The sequence below is a fragment of the Macrotis lagotis genome, chromosome 1 (assembly GCF_037893015.1).
Source record: "Macrotis lagotis isolate mMagLag1 chromosome 1, bilby.v1.9.chrom.fasta, whole genome shotgun sequence".
In the NCBI taxonomy this organism is placed as follows: domain Eukaryota; kingdom Metazoa; phylum Chordata; class Mammalia; order Peramelemorphia; family Peramelidae; genus Macrotis; species Macrotis lagotis.
The window spans coordinates 498,281,793-498,298,492 of NC_133658.1; the positions used below are offsets into that span (position 1 = coordinate 498,281,793).

The following is a 16,700-nucleotide window of genomic DNA, read 5'->3' on the forward strand; positions in this document are numbered from 1 at the left end:
ACTCAAACTCCCTTATGTTACTGATGATAAATCTGAGGTAAAGACAGAGTCATTCCATAGACAATTTCTTCACCTATCAATGACTCACCTCCCTAATCATCCTCAATCTCTAAATTCTCTGAAAACTCTTATCACAGATGCCCCCAGAAGGTATAACTCATAAGGAAACCTAGTTGTTTAAAAATGTCTAATTGAGAAGCAGAGCCAAGATGGCAGCAGAAGAACAGCCTCTCTTAGGTGCTCTCTCTAAAATATTTCAAAATCTTGAAATTATGACTCTAACTAAATTTTTGAGAGACAAAACCCACAGAAAGATGCAGTGAGGCAATTTTCCAGGTCAAGGCAACCTGGAAAATAGTGGGAAGGCTTTATTCCACGGGGTTGGAGGGGCGGCAGCACGTTGGAGCAAGAAACTTCAGCCTTCCATCTAGGTCCCTGGGAGCCCCAGCTCCCGGCAACAGAAGCAGTTTCCTGACCTGCCACCCCAGGGTCAGCAGGGAGACCTCTGCAGAGTGAGCACAAAGTCCAGGCCAGCATGGCTCTCCTCAGTACAGCCATAGCCCTCAGCGCAGCCCAGAGAAGGTAAGGGAGTATAGGAAGACTGTTGAGGTCTGTCCTCTGTCCCTGAAACAGAACTCTGGGGTTTTGACCATATTCAGACCCCGGTTGCAGTTTGGAGCCCCAGAAGGGTAAGCTTGTGGTCATTCAACAGATCAGGAGAGCAGTCAGAGTCTCACATACTGAGGTTCTTGCGGGGGTGTCCCAATAATATTCAAAAGCTCAGGAAGCACCCCAAAACCAAAATATACAATCAGAAGAGGAGAAAGTCCAAGTTTCTTCATCTAAAGACCCCAAAAAATATAGAAGTTGGGCTCAGGCTATGACAGAGCTCAAAAAATATTTTGATAAAGTAATCAAGTAAGGGAGGTAGAAGAAAAATTGGGAAAACGAGATACAGGAAAAACATGAAAACTAAGTCAGCAGCTTAGTCAAGGAGATCTAAAATTGTTGAATAAAATAACATTAAAAACCAGTTTAGGTAAAATGGATAAAACAGTTAAAAAAAGTTATTGAGAAGAAGAATGCTTTAAAAAACAATTGGCCAGATGGAAAAAGGAGATAAGAAAGCTGAGGAAAATCAATCCTTCAGATGCAGAATAGAGCTAAAGGAAGCTGTTGACTTTGCAAGGAATCAAAACATAATAATTCAACACCAAAAGAATGAAAAACTAGAAGAAAATGTGAAATATCTCATTGAAAAAAACAACTGATCTGAAAAACAGACCCAGAAAAGACAATTTAAAAATAATTGGGCTACTTGAAAGTCATGATCAGGAAAAGAGCCTTGACTTTATTTTAAAAGAATTTCTACAGGAAAATTGCCTTAATATCATAGAAGAAGAGGGTAAAATAGAAATTGAGAGAACCTACTGATCTCCTACTGAAAGAGATCCAAAAAAAAACAACCCCCAGGAATATTATAGCCAAGTTCCAGAACTCTCAAGTCAAAAAGAAAATATTACAAGCAGCCAGAAGGAAACAATTCAAATATCATGGAGTTGCAGTCAGGATTACCCAGGACTTAGCAGCATCTACATTAAGGGCTCATAAAGTTTAGAATATAATATTCTGGAAGGCAAAAGAGCTTGGAATGCAACCAAGAATCAACCACCCAGCAAAACTGAATGTCCTCTTCCAGGGGAAAAGATGGACTTCAATGAACCAGGGGAATTTCAAATGTTCTTGATGAAACAACTAGAGCTGAACAGAAAGTCTGATGTCCAAGTATAGGACGCAGGTGAAGCATAGAGAACGGAGAAGGGTAAAATATGAGGGACTTGATGACGATGAACTGCATGTATTCCTGCATAGAAAAATGACACTGATAACACTCATATGAAACTTCTCATTTAATAGAATAGGTAGAAGGAGCTTTTATAGATGAGGCACAGGAGATAACTGAATTTGAAGATAAATATATTGTAAAAATGGAATCAATGGTGAAAGGGAAATGTATTGGGAGTAAGAGAAAGGAGAGGTAGAATAGGCTAAGATATTTCATGTAGCTTTTGCAATGGTATGGAAGGGGGGGGGAAGATGAGAGGGAATGAGGGAGCCTTCATTCTCATAGGAAATGGCCCAGAGAAGAAACAGCATACACACACTCAATAGGGAATAGACACTTGGAAGAAAAAGGAGAGAAGGGGAACAGGGGGAAGGGAGGGGGGGATGTGGGTGATAGAGGAGAGGGTAGATCATAGGAGAGGATAGTCAGATATAATGATTTTATTTTTTATTTTTTTGCAAGGTGGTGGGATTGGATGGCCTATCCAGGACCACGGGGCCAGCTGGTTGCTGGGTTTCTGGGGTGGGATGTAGGCTTCGGGTCCCCTGGCCCCAGGACCAGTGCTCTGTCCACTGTATCACTTGGCTGCCCCACAGCACATTTTTGAAGAGGGACAGAATAAAAGGAGAAAGAAAATATAATGGATGGTAGTGGGGAGGAATGGATGGAGGGAATTACAATCAGCAACAGCAACTGTGGAGAAATATGGAAGTATATTCTATGATGGACTTATGATAAAGAATGTGATCCACCTGAGACAGAGCTGATGGTATCAGAACAGACTGAAACACATTTTTTTCTTTCTTTTACTTTACTTCTCATGAGGTTTTACATTTTTGTGGGGGAGGGTGTATTATGTTTTCCCTCAAACAAGAATATTTTAGTAATGTGTAAATAAGGGAAATTTTTTTAAAAGTGCCTAATCATTGACTATGCCTTGCTACATTTTCCCCTGAAAACTATAGGCGGCAGAGAACTCTCCTTTCCCATCCCCTCCATTTTAAATACTGTTGAAAAGGAGTTGCTACATAATTTCCTATCCTTCCTGATTTCCACTGCCACCAGAATCCCTACCCACCAAAGTTCCAACCCTATACTTCTAACTCCTTATCTGAGTTGGACAAGGATAAGTGATAGAACAATGAACAATGACATAGTTCTATTTTTTTTTAATTTTTACAAAGTGCTTAGCTCATTAAACTCAGTGAGGAAGTCTGAGTACTGTTATTCCCACTTTATACATAAGGAAACTGACTCTGAGAGCCAAGTACTTTACCCAGGACCAAAGAGATAATATATATATATCAGAGAAAGGACAGAATCTAAGATTTATAGAAGTCATATGATTCCTCAAAGGACAAGATGATTACTCCCATCCAACTGAGCTTCTTATGCCCACCAGGATCCCCCATCTAACCCATGAGACCCTTAATTTGTTCCCAGCTGGCAAACTGATCTTCAATCTTAACTCAGAACAAGAAGCTTACCCTTTCTTAATCAACAGCTTCATCATCACAAACCCTGACTGCCAAGGTCAAGTATCCCATTTCCTAGAAGTCAGCGGAGGAGGAACCTTATATGTGGGAGGTGAAACTATCTCCACCAAAATTACTGTCAAATTAGCAAGGGATTCCTTTTCTTCCAGGTAAAGGCACATTAGCAAAAGTTACATGGTTGTAATCTTGAAGTTCCTAAATGAAGGTGAGGTGAAGCATTTATGCAGCTCCAGTGACAGTGGGCAGCTCTTTAACAGGAAGCCTATAATGGGAAAGAAACTTGATATTCTTTCCCCAAAAAGGCACCCAGAGAGGAAGATGTTCTGACTGGTAGAGCAGGGAACACCAAGCCTTGGTGGCATAAAGTAAATCAACACTGGGACTGGGACTGGCTGCATGCAAGAAGGGAATGATTCCTTACATATAACTATCTTATGATAAAGAATTGTTATTTGTGCCAAAGGTGTCATCCATGCTGTTACCTTGTGTTAATCCTGCACATCATCATTACTTCTTTACTTGGCATCATCTACTATACAGACCAGATCATTGAGATATAAGCCAAAATCCTTCTGATGTAGGGAAGCCATGGATTTCTTGTCTTCAGATATTTAGATTAAGCTAATTTTTTTTTCTAAAAGGTAAGGAAATTGACCCAAAGACTTGGCCTGGGAGGTTAAGACTCAAATTACCCATTGTTGCAGTTTTCTGGTGGACGTCCTATTCACTTAAGGGTAAAAATACCTACATTCAGACTTGGTGGATGTCCAAAGTCACTGTTCCCTGTCCTGTCGACCAGATGTTTTCCCATAGCTTGGTGAGGAAGACCATGTATATCTGAATGCTGTATCTTTGTTTAACCTTTCTATGCTATGGCTAATGACCCATGAGTATTTCACGTAATTCCAAAATCAGATCTAAACTATCAGGAGATTACCCAAGTAAAGCCTAGCCCACCACAACTTAGTTTCCAATGCTGCCCTCCTAGCTACCTTCACCTAAATGTCCTCCAGAGGACATCACCAGTCTAATTTGGATAAAACTCAAGGTATTGAGGTACTCAACAGGCATTTTAAAACACCTATTACACATGAGGTATTTGCTATGCACTGAAGATACAAAAACAAAAATGATCGCTTCTCTCAGGGAGCTTAAATTCTAACAGAACAGCATATAAATATATAACTGCATTTATATAGGCAGATACACACACACACACACACACACACACACACACACACTCACTCACTCACTCACTCACTCACACTACATAGGAGGTATTGGGTGAGAAAAAAAGTTCAAGACACTAATAGCTGAGAGGATCAAAAAAGACCTCAAGTAAGAAGTGGCATTTGAGCTAAGTTTTGAGAGGCTTGACAATTTAAATATAGACAAGGAGAGTGTGCATTCTACAAACTGCAATGTCTTGTCAAGAGTCTTTGTCAAAAAGAAAGAATTTAATGCTAATTTTGATTTATGTAGGTTGCTTTTTGCTGTTATTATTGAGATGAGTCTTGGAAAAGTTTTGGAAGAATTAAGTCTTTAAAAGAAGAAAACAATGTTTGAGAGAGATATTCCCAAAAAAGATCAATGAGAGAAATAAAAAAAGTTCAGCCTCTCTCACTAAAGTAAACAATGAAGAAAAGTTCAAGGGTACTTTGGTTGAGAGTGAAAAAGACAATCTTACAACTGTGGTTGAAAAGCTTCTTTCTTAGGTAGATATTATAAAAAGGATTTTAAAGAATGAGATTTTATTCACTTAATAATTCTGGATCATTTAAGATTATTTTGGAATTTTCAAAAATTAACACTTACTTGTTATGTTGAAAGATTTCTAATGCCAATTTTGCTTCAACATCCAAAGTTTCAAATGGAAGATCTCTACTAATTAAGATATGAGCATCCTTTGTGAAAGAACGCAGGTGTTCCTTTAAAATTAAAGTATAAACTTTCAGTAAAATTTCACAGCACAAAATTTAAAAATCATTACCATGAAATCTCTGTACATTCTTCTAACATATGTGTCCTATATCCATAGACAATTCTTGGGGTTAGTATATTTCTATTCTATACAAATCTTGTACAGTAAAAAATTAAAAACATTTGGACTAGCTAATGAGAAAATCATTCTTAAATTACTGGATTAGTGAAAGTTAGAATTATAGAATATCTATAAAGAATATAAATGCAATTATGAGTAAATGTAATAAAATTAGACCATACTAATCCTTAAGGAACTCATCTCAGTAGGTTATAATTTATATATTCTGTTAGAAAAGTGAATGCTTCTAAACCAGAAGAAAAAAATTTTGCTCTTAATACTTCTCTCAATAACTTTATTTATAATATCTATACTATTTAGAAAGATTTGATAAAAATATAACTCAACCCAGTCTTAGCATGAATTACAGAAAAATTCTGTTTTAAAAATGCCTTTCTGTTGGTTTTATAAAATTAAATGGATTGATAACATGTACATGCCATTGATGAAAATCTACATTGACATTTTGTGTATCTTCATTGACATTTTGTGTATACTCACTCACGAATAAAGGGAAAAAGAAAAAATACTATCACATTTAATATACTTTTATTTAAAACTTTTTCCAAAAATATGAAAAAAATAGAAAATGACTGTTATGCGGCATATTATATGCCTGCCATGACCTTCAAAAAAAACAAGTCTAGATAGATACTCTCTTTTGTTCTTATTTGAAAAAGTTGTGGTAAAAGGCCAAATAAAGCCATCCTACCCACTCAGCCTTGTACACATAAGCAACACTTGGTAGAAAAAATATCACAAGAGGAACACCTCTACATATGAAGTTCACCCATATGTCTACTAAAATCAAAAAATATGTTATTCTCTGATTTACCAAGTTCAAGTCATAAGGATATGTTGGCAGGAGGCTCTTCAAAAGAATGGCTAAAATCAAGTTTCTGGTGACTTGCCTTTCATGATTGCAAACGGAGTTTTTAATTTTTTAGTAGTCCAGCTTGCACTTGAGTCACAATATGTAAATTAGACATTTCTCTCTTGAGGTCCCAGCAAACATGTTGCATGTTTTCACTTGGAATGCTTGGCTTTTGGAAGTATGTGATATTGAGAATGTCAACTTTTTTGTCTCCCCAGATGAGTCTCAACCTCAGTCCTTGATGGAAATATTCTTCTTTTGTCTGTAACTGTTCATTTAAAATATTCCAAGATTCAGAGTTTCTTTAATCATTTTCTCCAATTTGCCTTTCAAATCATTTCTGAGGCAAACCTCCTGATAAGCATGAAAAGCCTTGTTTATTTTTTCTCATCCTACTGAGCTTATTTCTTTATCTAATTGGGTTTCAAGTTTTTCTTCCAACAAGTTTATTCTTTTCTTTAAGAGGGAAATCTCCTGGCTTTTTTTGATATCCTTACATGCAGTTACAAGAGCAGAGTATGAATCCATGTTCATTTCCTGCATAGATTGCCATAGGAGTGATGGTATCTCTCCTCTTCCATGGTTTGGAATATAGATGCCATTTTCAACCAGTGCATCCATAAAAATGTTATGTCAGAACTTTGGGTTTCCCAACATACTGAATGAACTGAGAACACACTGGGATAGCAGGGTCATGGCTTCCAGCCTACACCAGCTCAGGCTAGGTCTTAGGTTTCCTGTGTCCATGACACCTGGATCCTGGTGGCATGGACCAAACAACTTTTTAAAATAAAAACTTTAGCTATTTTTTTTTGTGGAAATCATTAAAATGGCTTTTGGAATATCATAATTTCAGATTAGCAGAAGTCTTCCAAACAATTTGCTATACTCAATATTTTAATATAAATTATTCCACTTCCTATCTTTCAAAAATAATGGTTATATTTCTTAAAGTAAAACTAAAACAAAAAATTTCAGGTAAATAATTTTATACAGACAACTTCTTACAAAAATTTTAGGATGAGTTGGTTTCTTAGCCAATTCTGATATAGTAAGACCAAAAGAATGAGAACTTAATCATATCAAATGGAATACACCTAGCATTTCTCCCCATCAAACATGGGTCTAGAGGACATTATGGCAGGTAAGAGTTCAAGAATAGGGAAAAGTTTGATTGATAGAATGACAAAGTTAAATCTCTCCTTCAGGAAGAATTAGAAACTTTCAGCACCCAGAGTAAAGGGATCAGAAGATTACAAGAGTTTCTTTGCTGGTACAGAGGAAAGGACCATATAGCTCTTTCCGTACCCAGATCTTAGTCACAATCCTGGGTGGCAGTCCTATGACTGGGAGAAGAACTAGCACATCAGAATTTGCAGCCAGTATGGAGTGGAGACCCTCAACAAATTTCCAGGGCATAAAAGAGTGCATGAAGTCACTCACATATCAGAGCACAAGCCAGGAGAGTAGCAAAAACACCTCTCCTTAGATACACCACCTTAGAAAAAGTAGAAACTTAGAAAAACTGAAAACCATGAATTATCTCTGAAAACAGCTGATCAAAAGCCCAGAAATTCCCCTTTACCTTGAAAGCAGAGCCCCACTGTAGCAAAGAGTTAAAAATTAAGAAATAGCAAAAATTGGGCAAACAAAAAATTCTGATTCCAGAAAGTTACCAGGTAACAAGATCAAACTACACAGTAAGAAAAAGATAAAATCAAAATGCCTACATTCAAAACCTGAAAGAAAAATATTGGTCTCATGCCATGCAAGAACTCAAGAGAAGAAAAATTGGGGAGAATTGAGAGTGATATAAAAAGTTATAAAAAAGAACAGCTTGGTAAAGGAGACTCAAAAAGTACTGAAGAAAATAACAACTTAAAAAAAACAGAAAAAGTCAAATTGCGAAAGACAAAAATTGAATAATTAAAGAGCTCACATCCTTGACAATGCTATCTTATACGTCATATTAATTTCCATTGACCATAGACACTGCTTTCTAATTTTTTAAGTTTGAAAAAATGAACACATTCAATGTTTGTCAGAAACTGCTATCTACTATCTCTTTACAACTCCACACTTTAGTTATATGACATCATTTAAAAGTCTGGTACATTAAACATTTGCAGACTTAATTCCAGGTAGGAAATATAGAAGCACAACCTAATTAAGATTATCAACCATCATTCTTGTTTCTAGTTGCCTAGATTCCCCTCTTTGACTCTAATATCTATTGCTGGGCTTTTTAAATTTTAAACCTACTTCCCCAGTGGATGCCTTGGCCTGGGAATACTTGTTCCTCTCTCCCTTACCTCACCTCTCCTTCTTGAAGCAGATCCCTAGGACACTTTCATGACCTGCTCGCTTTCCCCTATTGAATTTTCTGAATGCGAATTAAAGACTACTTGGCTAATGTTATCTGCCAGTTCACCTTCAGACTACCTAAAATAGATGATAACGCAAATCCTTTCCACTCACCATATAATTCTATGATCTCCTTAAAACTGACCTTTCTCTCTATATACACATTGCCCTTCTTTCAGGCTCGTTCATTTCTGCTCAGCAACATCAAATTACTGCCCAAATCTTGATTATAATATGAGCATCAAGTTATAAAGACTACGGAGAGGTTTGGGGGGGAAAGGCAGTTATGTGAATAGCCCACATCCTCAAATTCCAAGATCTTTCCAAGAGGCAAATCCTTGACTACTCTCAGTTCATCTATGATGAGATTAGCAATGAGAATCACTTAGGGAATAGAAACAAGATTCCTGTGGTAAAGAATCACTAAAAAGGTGAAAGTATAGAACTAAGACAAAATTAAAGGTAGAGTCTTCTAATTCAAACAAGTCATTTCTGTGATATATTAAATTGATCTAGAAAGGGAAAGTGCCTTGCCTAAGGTCACACAGCTAGCTGCTAGAAAAGCAATTCTTAGGTTTTTTGGGGTTTTTTTTTTTTTTGGAAAGGCAAATGGGGTTAAGTGGCTTGCCCAAGGCCACACAGCTAGGTAATTATTAAGTGTCTGAGACCGGATTTGAACCCAGATACTCCTGACTCCAAGGCCAGTGCTTTATCCACTACATCACCTAGCCATGCCCTAGAAAAGCAATTCTTGAAGAGAATAAGATAAAATTAAGTAGCTGCATTAGTGAAGGGGTTTTCTAATGTAGCTATTCCCTATACATAAACTATTACAAATCTCCATTCCTACACATACTTAAAACATACATTATATATTTTAAACTTTTCAGAAGGATAATTAAAAATCAAACTTCCCAATACTTATTTCTAGGAAACAAAATAGTTCTACAAAAGAATTCCTCCCAAAGTAAAAGGCACTTACAGCTGTTGGAGTCCATTCATCAAGTCTTTTGTCCAAAATGACATCATAGCAAAAGGCTCCAGCAATCACTACAAATCCAAGCAAAATTAAACTAAATATTAACTTTGGTAAGAAAAAAATGTCAGTCTGAAACAGATGAATTGTTCAGTCTACAAAATAAAATTAGCAATTTTCCCTTAATCTAAAACTCAAAAGAACTGTCACAATCATCATTTCAACAACCCTCTCGATTTAAAAGGAAGCACTTATGTACCAAATCATCTTTCACAAGATCTAATTTCCCCTTCAATCCCTGTAAATCATCAATATATTTGTATACATCCCTGAAGAACTACTCTAAGCATCAGAATGTGGAGGTGATCTTGAGTTCTTGAAAACGTGCAAGCTCTACAAGATACTATCAGTGTGGAGAGGTTATAAAAATATAGATTTTATGATGGCCTTTAAGTTTATCATTTAAGGATCCTCCCAGGTAAACTGAGAAGGCTTATCCTTAGACCTATGGGGTCTAAGTTAAACTCTCAAAGAGTATTTGCTATCTGTATCAAATGAAGAGTACCTGCACAGATGAAATAACAGACTGAATTATTATTGTATACGTATTCAGAAAGTTACAGTCCCATGCAAGTATGAAATGAACATCTACTCTAAATAAGCTGATTCGAAAAGGGCAAGGACTTATGCATCATTTAATGAGTTTTTTCATATAAAATAATGTGCTGGAATGGCAGCATACATTATATATATATGACCTTGAAGTTAGGAAAAACTGGGATTTAAGTCCTTTCTCTGACCCATACTTACAGTGCTAACACAGTTAAGATTCTTAATCCTCACTATGCTAAGCAATTCTTGAAAAGAATAAGTTGAAATTAGGTAACTGCACTAGTGAAGGGGTTTTCTAATGTAGTTATTCCCTACACATATAAAACAAGTGAAGACAAAAAAGCAGGGGGGAAAATGGATGGACTCCACCTGGAAAGCAGGGTTTGTCAGTTGCAATAGACTAAAATAATCTCACATAACCAAAAATATTACAAATAGTTTTCATATCATTACTGTAGTAAATTGGCTCAGGACAATGGTCTAATCTAATCTTAGTTTACAGAAATTCTGAGAAAAATCTTTGCCAACAAGTAACTTAGCCAAAGCTACAGAAAAAGGAAATGTATTCACCCACTGAGACTCCACAGAAAAACTGGTATCTGGTTTTCTAATACTTTTAAATTTCAAGCACTTATTTCTAGAGAAGTACAATAAATATACCCTGTACCTTCCTACAAGCATTCTTATGATCTCACTTCCTCCATTCCTAAGCCCATCATAAATCTATTTTTCTTGGTCACTGTGGAACTGTTTTGCTTAACTATATATGTTTGCAACAGCTTTGTTTTTCTTGCTTTCTCAACTGGGGAGGGGGGTAGAGGGGAATGGTTAGGGCCATAAAATACAATTTTAAAAGTCTACTTTTTTCAGTTTTAATTCATTTTAAATCCCATAAACTCAGTCTCTTGAAACATATATATTTCACCTACTCTTTTATGTTTAATTATTTACCTTTGAAGACTGCTTTATTTTATATCCTATGTGGATGAATTTACACACAGATTTATTAATAGAAGAAATATACATATAATGTTTAAGTTTTTAAAACATAGCATGTTTAAGTTTTTTAAAACACTTTACCTACCTATTTCAGTTGATCCTCACAACCCCCCTGTGAAACAACAATTATTTAAATTATCCCAATTTAAAGAAAAGGAAACTGAAGCTCAGAGAAGTTAAGTGATTTGCCTAAGATAAGACAACTATTGTCAAAGGTAGCACCTCCACTTAAGGCCCTAATTCTCTACCCAGTATTCTTTCCACTGTTATATCATGGTAACATTCATGGAAATCAAACACTCCACATCCCTGGAAAAGGCAAATAGTAGATAATTTTATCAACTCTAATTTAGTTATTAGAATTTTTACATTACCTGGAATTTCTGGAACTCTGACTAAAGTAACTGCATATTCATCTTTGAATGCCCTTTCTATCACACACCCCATCATCATGGCACAAGAACGCCAATAGGCCTAGAATAAAGTAAATGGAAATATATTACAATAAAATAGTTCAATGTCAATTCAAGCCAACAAATCTTTATATTAAACATATACTGTGTTCCAGATCCTGTAATAGTCTGTTCTGAAGGAGTTCACAATGAAGGAAGCAACATGAAAACAAATAAGCTAAATTGGAGATGATGGACAGAGGGATGGAGATAGCATTAAGGAAGATTAAGAAAGGCTTCTTGCAGGAAACCAGTGAAACTAAGAGGCAGAAATGAAAAGAGAAAGAAATCCAGGCATGGGGGAAAATCAGTTAAAATTACAGAGGAAAAAAAATGGAGGCTCTTGGTCAAGAACAGTCAAAAAGGCCAATATCACTGGAACACAAAATACAGAGAGGAGATTAAAGTATAAAAAAGACTGGGAAGACTTGGAAAGGTTAGTTATGAAGGGATTTAAATACTGATGAATAGAACAATGTCAAAGAATTTGTACAATGTTAAAATTCGGGTCAGCATCTCTTTAGGAAAAATCTGTCAAATATTTGTCAGTTTCTACTATGTAAACTGTAGCTTCCTCAAATTATTCTGATTCACCTAAATTAAAATGGGAAAAATACAATGTGAAAGCTATTATAGAATCTCTACAGCTGGAATGAGGAATTACTGTAATCTTCTATACGTTTCAATTTCTGCATTTTGTGGTCAATGGTCGTTCATAAAAAGTGACTGTGGAACCCGAAGCAACTACACTAGGAGAAGAAAAGGAAACCCTTGCATCTGACAGTGCTTGCAGAAAAAAAGTTTCAAAAGGCTATTCTTTACAGACAGGCAGATGTGGTAGTGGGGCACTGTAAGACTCAAAATTTACATACAGACTGAGACAATGGTATGACGAGTCCCTAGGAAAGGCAGTGTTGCAACAGTTCCAGATATGGTGTCCACTTTTATGAAGTGATGATGCAAAGTGAACCAGGCAGAAGTGTAACAATTTATACAATAATAATAATATTAAGATAAAATTTTAAAAGACTTAGAAACTCTAAACAACACAGTGACCAACTACAATTCCAAAGAACTAGTGATGAAGTGTATTATCTAACTCTATGTCCAAGAAAGAACAAATAAAGATGGATTTCCAGTTTAACCTTTTCTTTATACAGGAAAAATCTCATCTTTTGATTTGTTTTCCCTCATTTTCAGTGGTTTCAGAAGGCGATTACTGGAATTTTTCCATCTTCTATATCCATGCATTGAAATCTTTGAGTGCAGTAACTAAATGAAGACAATAAAAGTATGGGACTGCAATATTCCCTGATTTCCCCAAGATTGGCTAACAAAGGGAATATGGAATGTCTTATTGTCAAGTGTAATGAAGCAGTATAAGCCCAAATGGGAACTTATCCAAGAAGTCATTTTTAGAAGGGGAAATCTCCTTGATTGGTTTTAATGGTGAAAATAAAAGGAGAGGACACTAATATTTTACATGCCAAAGGCAGTTATTTCCCTCAAATGAAAACTCAAAGAGCATATAAAAATATTTATGGCTTTTTTTCCCCTTGAGAGGAAATTTCAATAGGTGGAAGGGAAATAACTTTTATTACATTAAAAATTATCTTATCACTTCATCAATGGTTAAATGCTGAGTTAAAATTCAGTAGTTTTTAAGAGCTGACAAATTTTCAGTATGAGCATCTACATCTCAGAAATAAGCAAATGCTAACAAATCAGGATTTGATTTATTGTTTTGTTGATTATTTAGGCTTAAGGAAATGATAGAGATGTTAAAAATACAGATTAAACTTACAAGTGTGGCATGAGTACAACAAACCACTGCATAAATGTATAGATGTACATTCTACAAGTTACAAAACTCTAAAAATTAAAATTGTTTTTAAAACCAGAAAGAACCAACATTAAAGCAGTTCAAAGTTTTGATAGTCCTGACATCAAAAAATAAAATAAAATAAAGACTATCAAACATCCTATTGTCAGCCACTAATTTTAATTCTAAGATAAGATTACCTAACTACTGACTTGTTCTAAGGAGCTGAAGAGTGGAAAAAAAAGAAATATGGTTTTTGTCAACAGATTATAAACTCTTTGAGAGCAAGAACTATTTCATTTTTGTATCCCTAATGCCTAATACAATGCTTGGAACATAGTAGGAGGTTATTGAATTAAAGTGAAATTTATAAATATATACAGGCTGGCTCATTTTTAAGAGCAAATGAATATTACCATCATGAAAAAATTTGGACATAAGAATAAAATTTCCTTCCTAAGAAGAAAAATTCTAATTTACTTTCAAAAAAAATCTTTAGCACAATATAAACTTATTCCCTCAACTTAGGGCAAAGTCATTCCACAAATTGTTTTCATTTTGGTCTAACATTCTTACCAGATATGCCTTTGATCAATTTCCCCAACTTCAACCATGAAACATTACAAAAAGAACAAGTATCAAACTCCATTTTGCTTTTAGATCTCCTAATTTATAGAATATTTAATATTATATTAAACACAAAGTTATAAGGAAATATATAATAATTTACAAATCAAATATCTATCTATATAACTATATCCAATGGACCCTACATTTTTTCAAATCTGAACTTAGACCTTAAGCCATTTCAGGCAATAGTCTGAAAAATAGATTTAATTTTTGACTGCATGTTCTATTTCTATCTCAAATTCAATATATCTTCATATGAGTTTATCATGCTAAATCTATTCCTTCTTTTGACTTTACTGTCAGGAGCATAACTACTGATCCTGTCTCCATTGTTCATAAAATTAATTTATCTTACTCTTCCTTCTCCTCTTCCTCTCCCTCACCAAATATCACCATTCAAATACCATAGCCTATCAATTCTACCTCCAGTATTTTCACTGTCAACATCTTAATATAGGTCTGCATTATCATCCACCTAAAGTATTGTAATTTGTTGTTGCTGTTTAACTTTTTTCTTTAAGATTTTATTTTGAGTTTTAAAATTTTTCCCCTAATCTTCCTTCCCTCCTCCTCTCCCCACAGAAGGCAGTCTGTTAGTCTTTACATTGTTTCCATGGTATACACTGATCTAAGCTGAATGTGATGAGAGAGAAATCATATCCTTAAGGAAGAAAAATAAAGTATAAGAGATAGCAGAATTACATAAGATAATGGGGTTTTTTTCCTAATTAAAGTTAATAGTCTTTGGTCTTTGTTCAAACTCCACGATTCTTTCTCTGGATACAGATGGTATTCTCCATTACAGATACCCCAAAATTGTCCCCAATTGTTGCACTGATGGAATGAGCAATTCCATCAAGGTTGATCATCACCCTCCATGTTGCTATTAGGGTGTACAATATTTTTCTGGTTCTGCTCATCTCATTCAGCATCAGTTAATGTTGCTGTTAAACTTTAAATAGGCCTTCTACTCCTTCATAATATTGTGAGAATGATTTTTCTTGCAAATAAATGTGATCACTGCACTGAATAAAGTTCAGCATTGAAGCCCTCCACAATCTGGCACCAATTTGCTATTCCGGTCTTGTATCTTCATTATTTCATATACATATATAATATATATATATATATATATATATATATTATATTTGTATATCCACATATGAATATATAAGACAGAAATGGAAAGGCACAAGCATCTAAGGAAGAGTCTGAAGGCAAGATTTAAGTTGTACTACCAGAAAAACCAAGAGTCAGAAGAGAGCATGGAGAGTTTTCTAGGCATGGGATACAATCAATACCAAGGCAAGGAAATGGGAACAGAAAATTCATGAATGAGAAAAGAAAGTAAGTATGGCAGGACAATAAAGTATATAAAGGGAAATAATATGTAAGAAGAAAGATGGAAAAAGCTTCAAGTGCCAGACAGAGGAGTATGTACTGAGTCTAAGTCATAGGGAACCATAGGAATTTTAGGGAGGTAACATGGATCAAACCTAAACTTCAGGAAAACTACTTTGGAAGTTACGTGGAGATAAAAGAGACTTGAAGCAAGAAGACTAATTTGGAGACTTCTGCAATTCCATCTTTGTTATTTTTCAATCATTTTCAGTCATGTCTGACTTTTTTAACTCTAGGTGGGGTTTTCTTGGCAAAAAACCCTAAAATGATGTGCCATTTTCTTCTTCAGCTCATTTAACAGATGAGAAAACTGAGGCAAATAGGGTTACCTGACATGCCCAGGTCAAAAGCTAATGTCTGAGACCAGATTTGAACTTAGAAGGATGAATCTTTCTGACTCCAGGTCCAGCAAATCTATCTAGCTGCTAAATCCCATCTTTGCTACTCTATATCAGAATGTCCCTTTTTTCCCACTTAAGTAACAAAGTATTCTTGAGTCCTCTCCTACATTACTTTGTTTTGCATGTCGTTAATGCAATTAACTATCTAATAAATACTTATTTATATTTGTCTTATTTACCAATTGGATAGCGTGAATATCAAGGCTTACCTGAACTTCATCTTTGCCCTTATACTTGTGTGCTTTGCACACACATTTAAAATTTGTTAAAGTGAAGTGAAATGTCAGAATGGGTTCTATGTCTTTCAACAGGGCACCAAGACCTACTCAAAGCACATAGGCCATAAATAGGAAAACAAAATGAAGTCTGGTTATTATATTTTGAAGAATAACTGTAATGGAATTCATTCTCCTACACAGGTAGAAAATGACATTATGAAAATTTTGCTCACTAATTAAAAACCTAATAACAAAATCTTATAGATCTCTGACCAAATTTATGCATTACACAAGATCAGACCTTATATCATCCAATTCAGACTATTTACAGCCATCATTTAACCCATCTCATAGCCTCTCGTTATCTCCCTTTTCTTCTTTTTTTTAAATTTTATATATTTATATATTCAAAGCAATATATTTAAGGCAATGAGGTCAAGTGACTTGCCCAAGGTCACATAGCTAGGTAATTATTAAGTGTCTGAGGCCGGATTTGAACTCAGGTCCTCCTGACTCCAGGACCGGTGCTCTATCCACTGCACCACCTAGCAGCCCTGTTACCTCCCTT

The 16,700-nt window shown here is 35.3% G+C and overlaps 1 protein-coding gene across 2 annotated transcripts in view; it reads right to left on the reverse strand.

The window, feature by feature from the left end:
- The window catches only part of MRPL39 (mitochondrial ribosomal protein L39), a 39,892-nt gene that overhangs the window by 17,992 nt on the left and 5,200 nt on the right, over positions 1 to 16,700 (reverse strand). For both annotated transcript variants that reach the window (XM_074213919.1, XM_074213918.1), the window contains exons 4-6: positions 11,583 to 11,682; positions 9,604 to 9,671; positions 5,158 to 5,270 (exon numbers count right to left, since the gene is read on the reverse strand). In XM_074213919.1, coding sequence (XP_074070020.1) covers positions 5,158 to 5,270; positions 9,604 to 9,671; positions 11,583 to 11,682 — 281 coding nt within the window. The remainder of the gene's footprint in view (positions 1 to 5,157; positions 5,271 to 9,603; positions 9,672 to 11,582; positions 11,683 to 16,700) is intronic.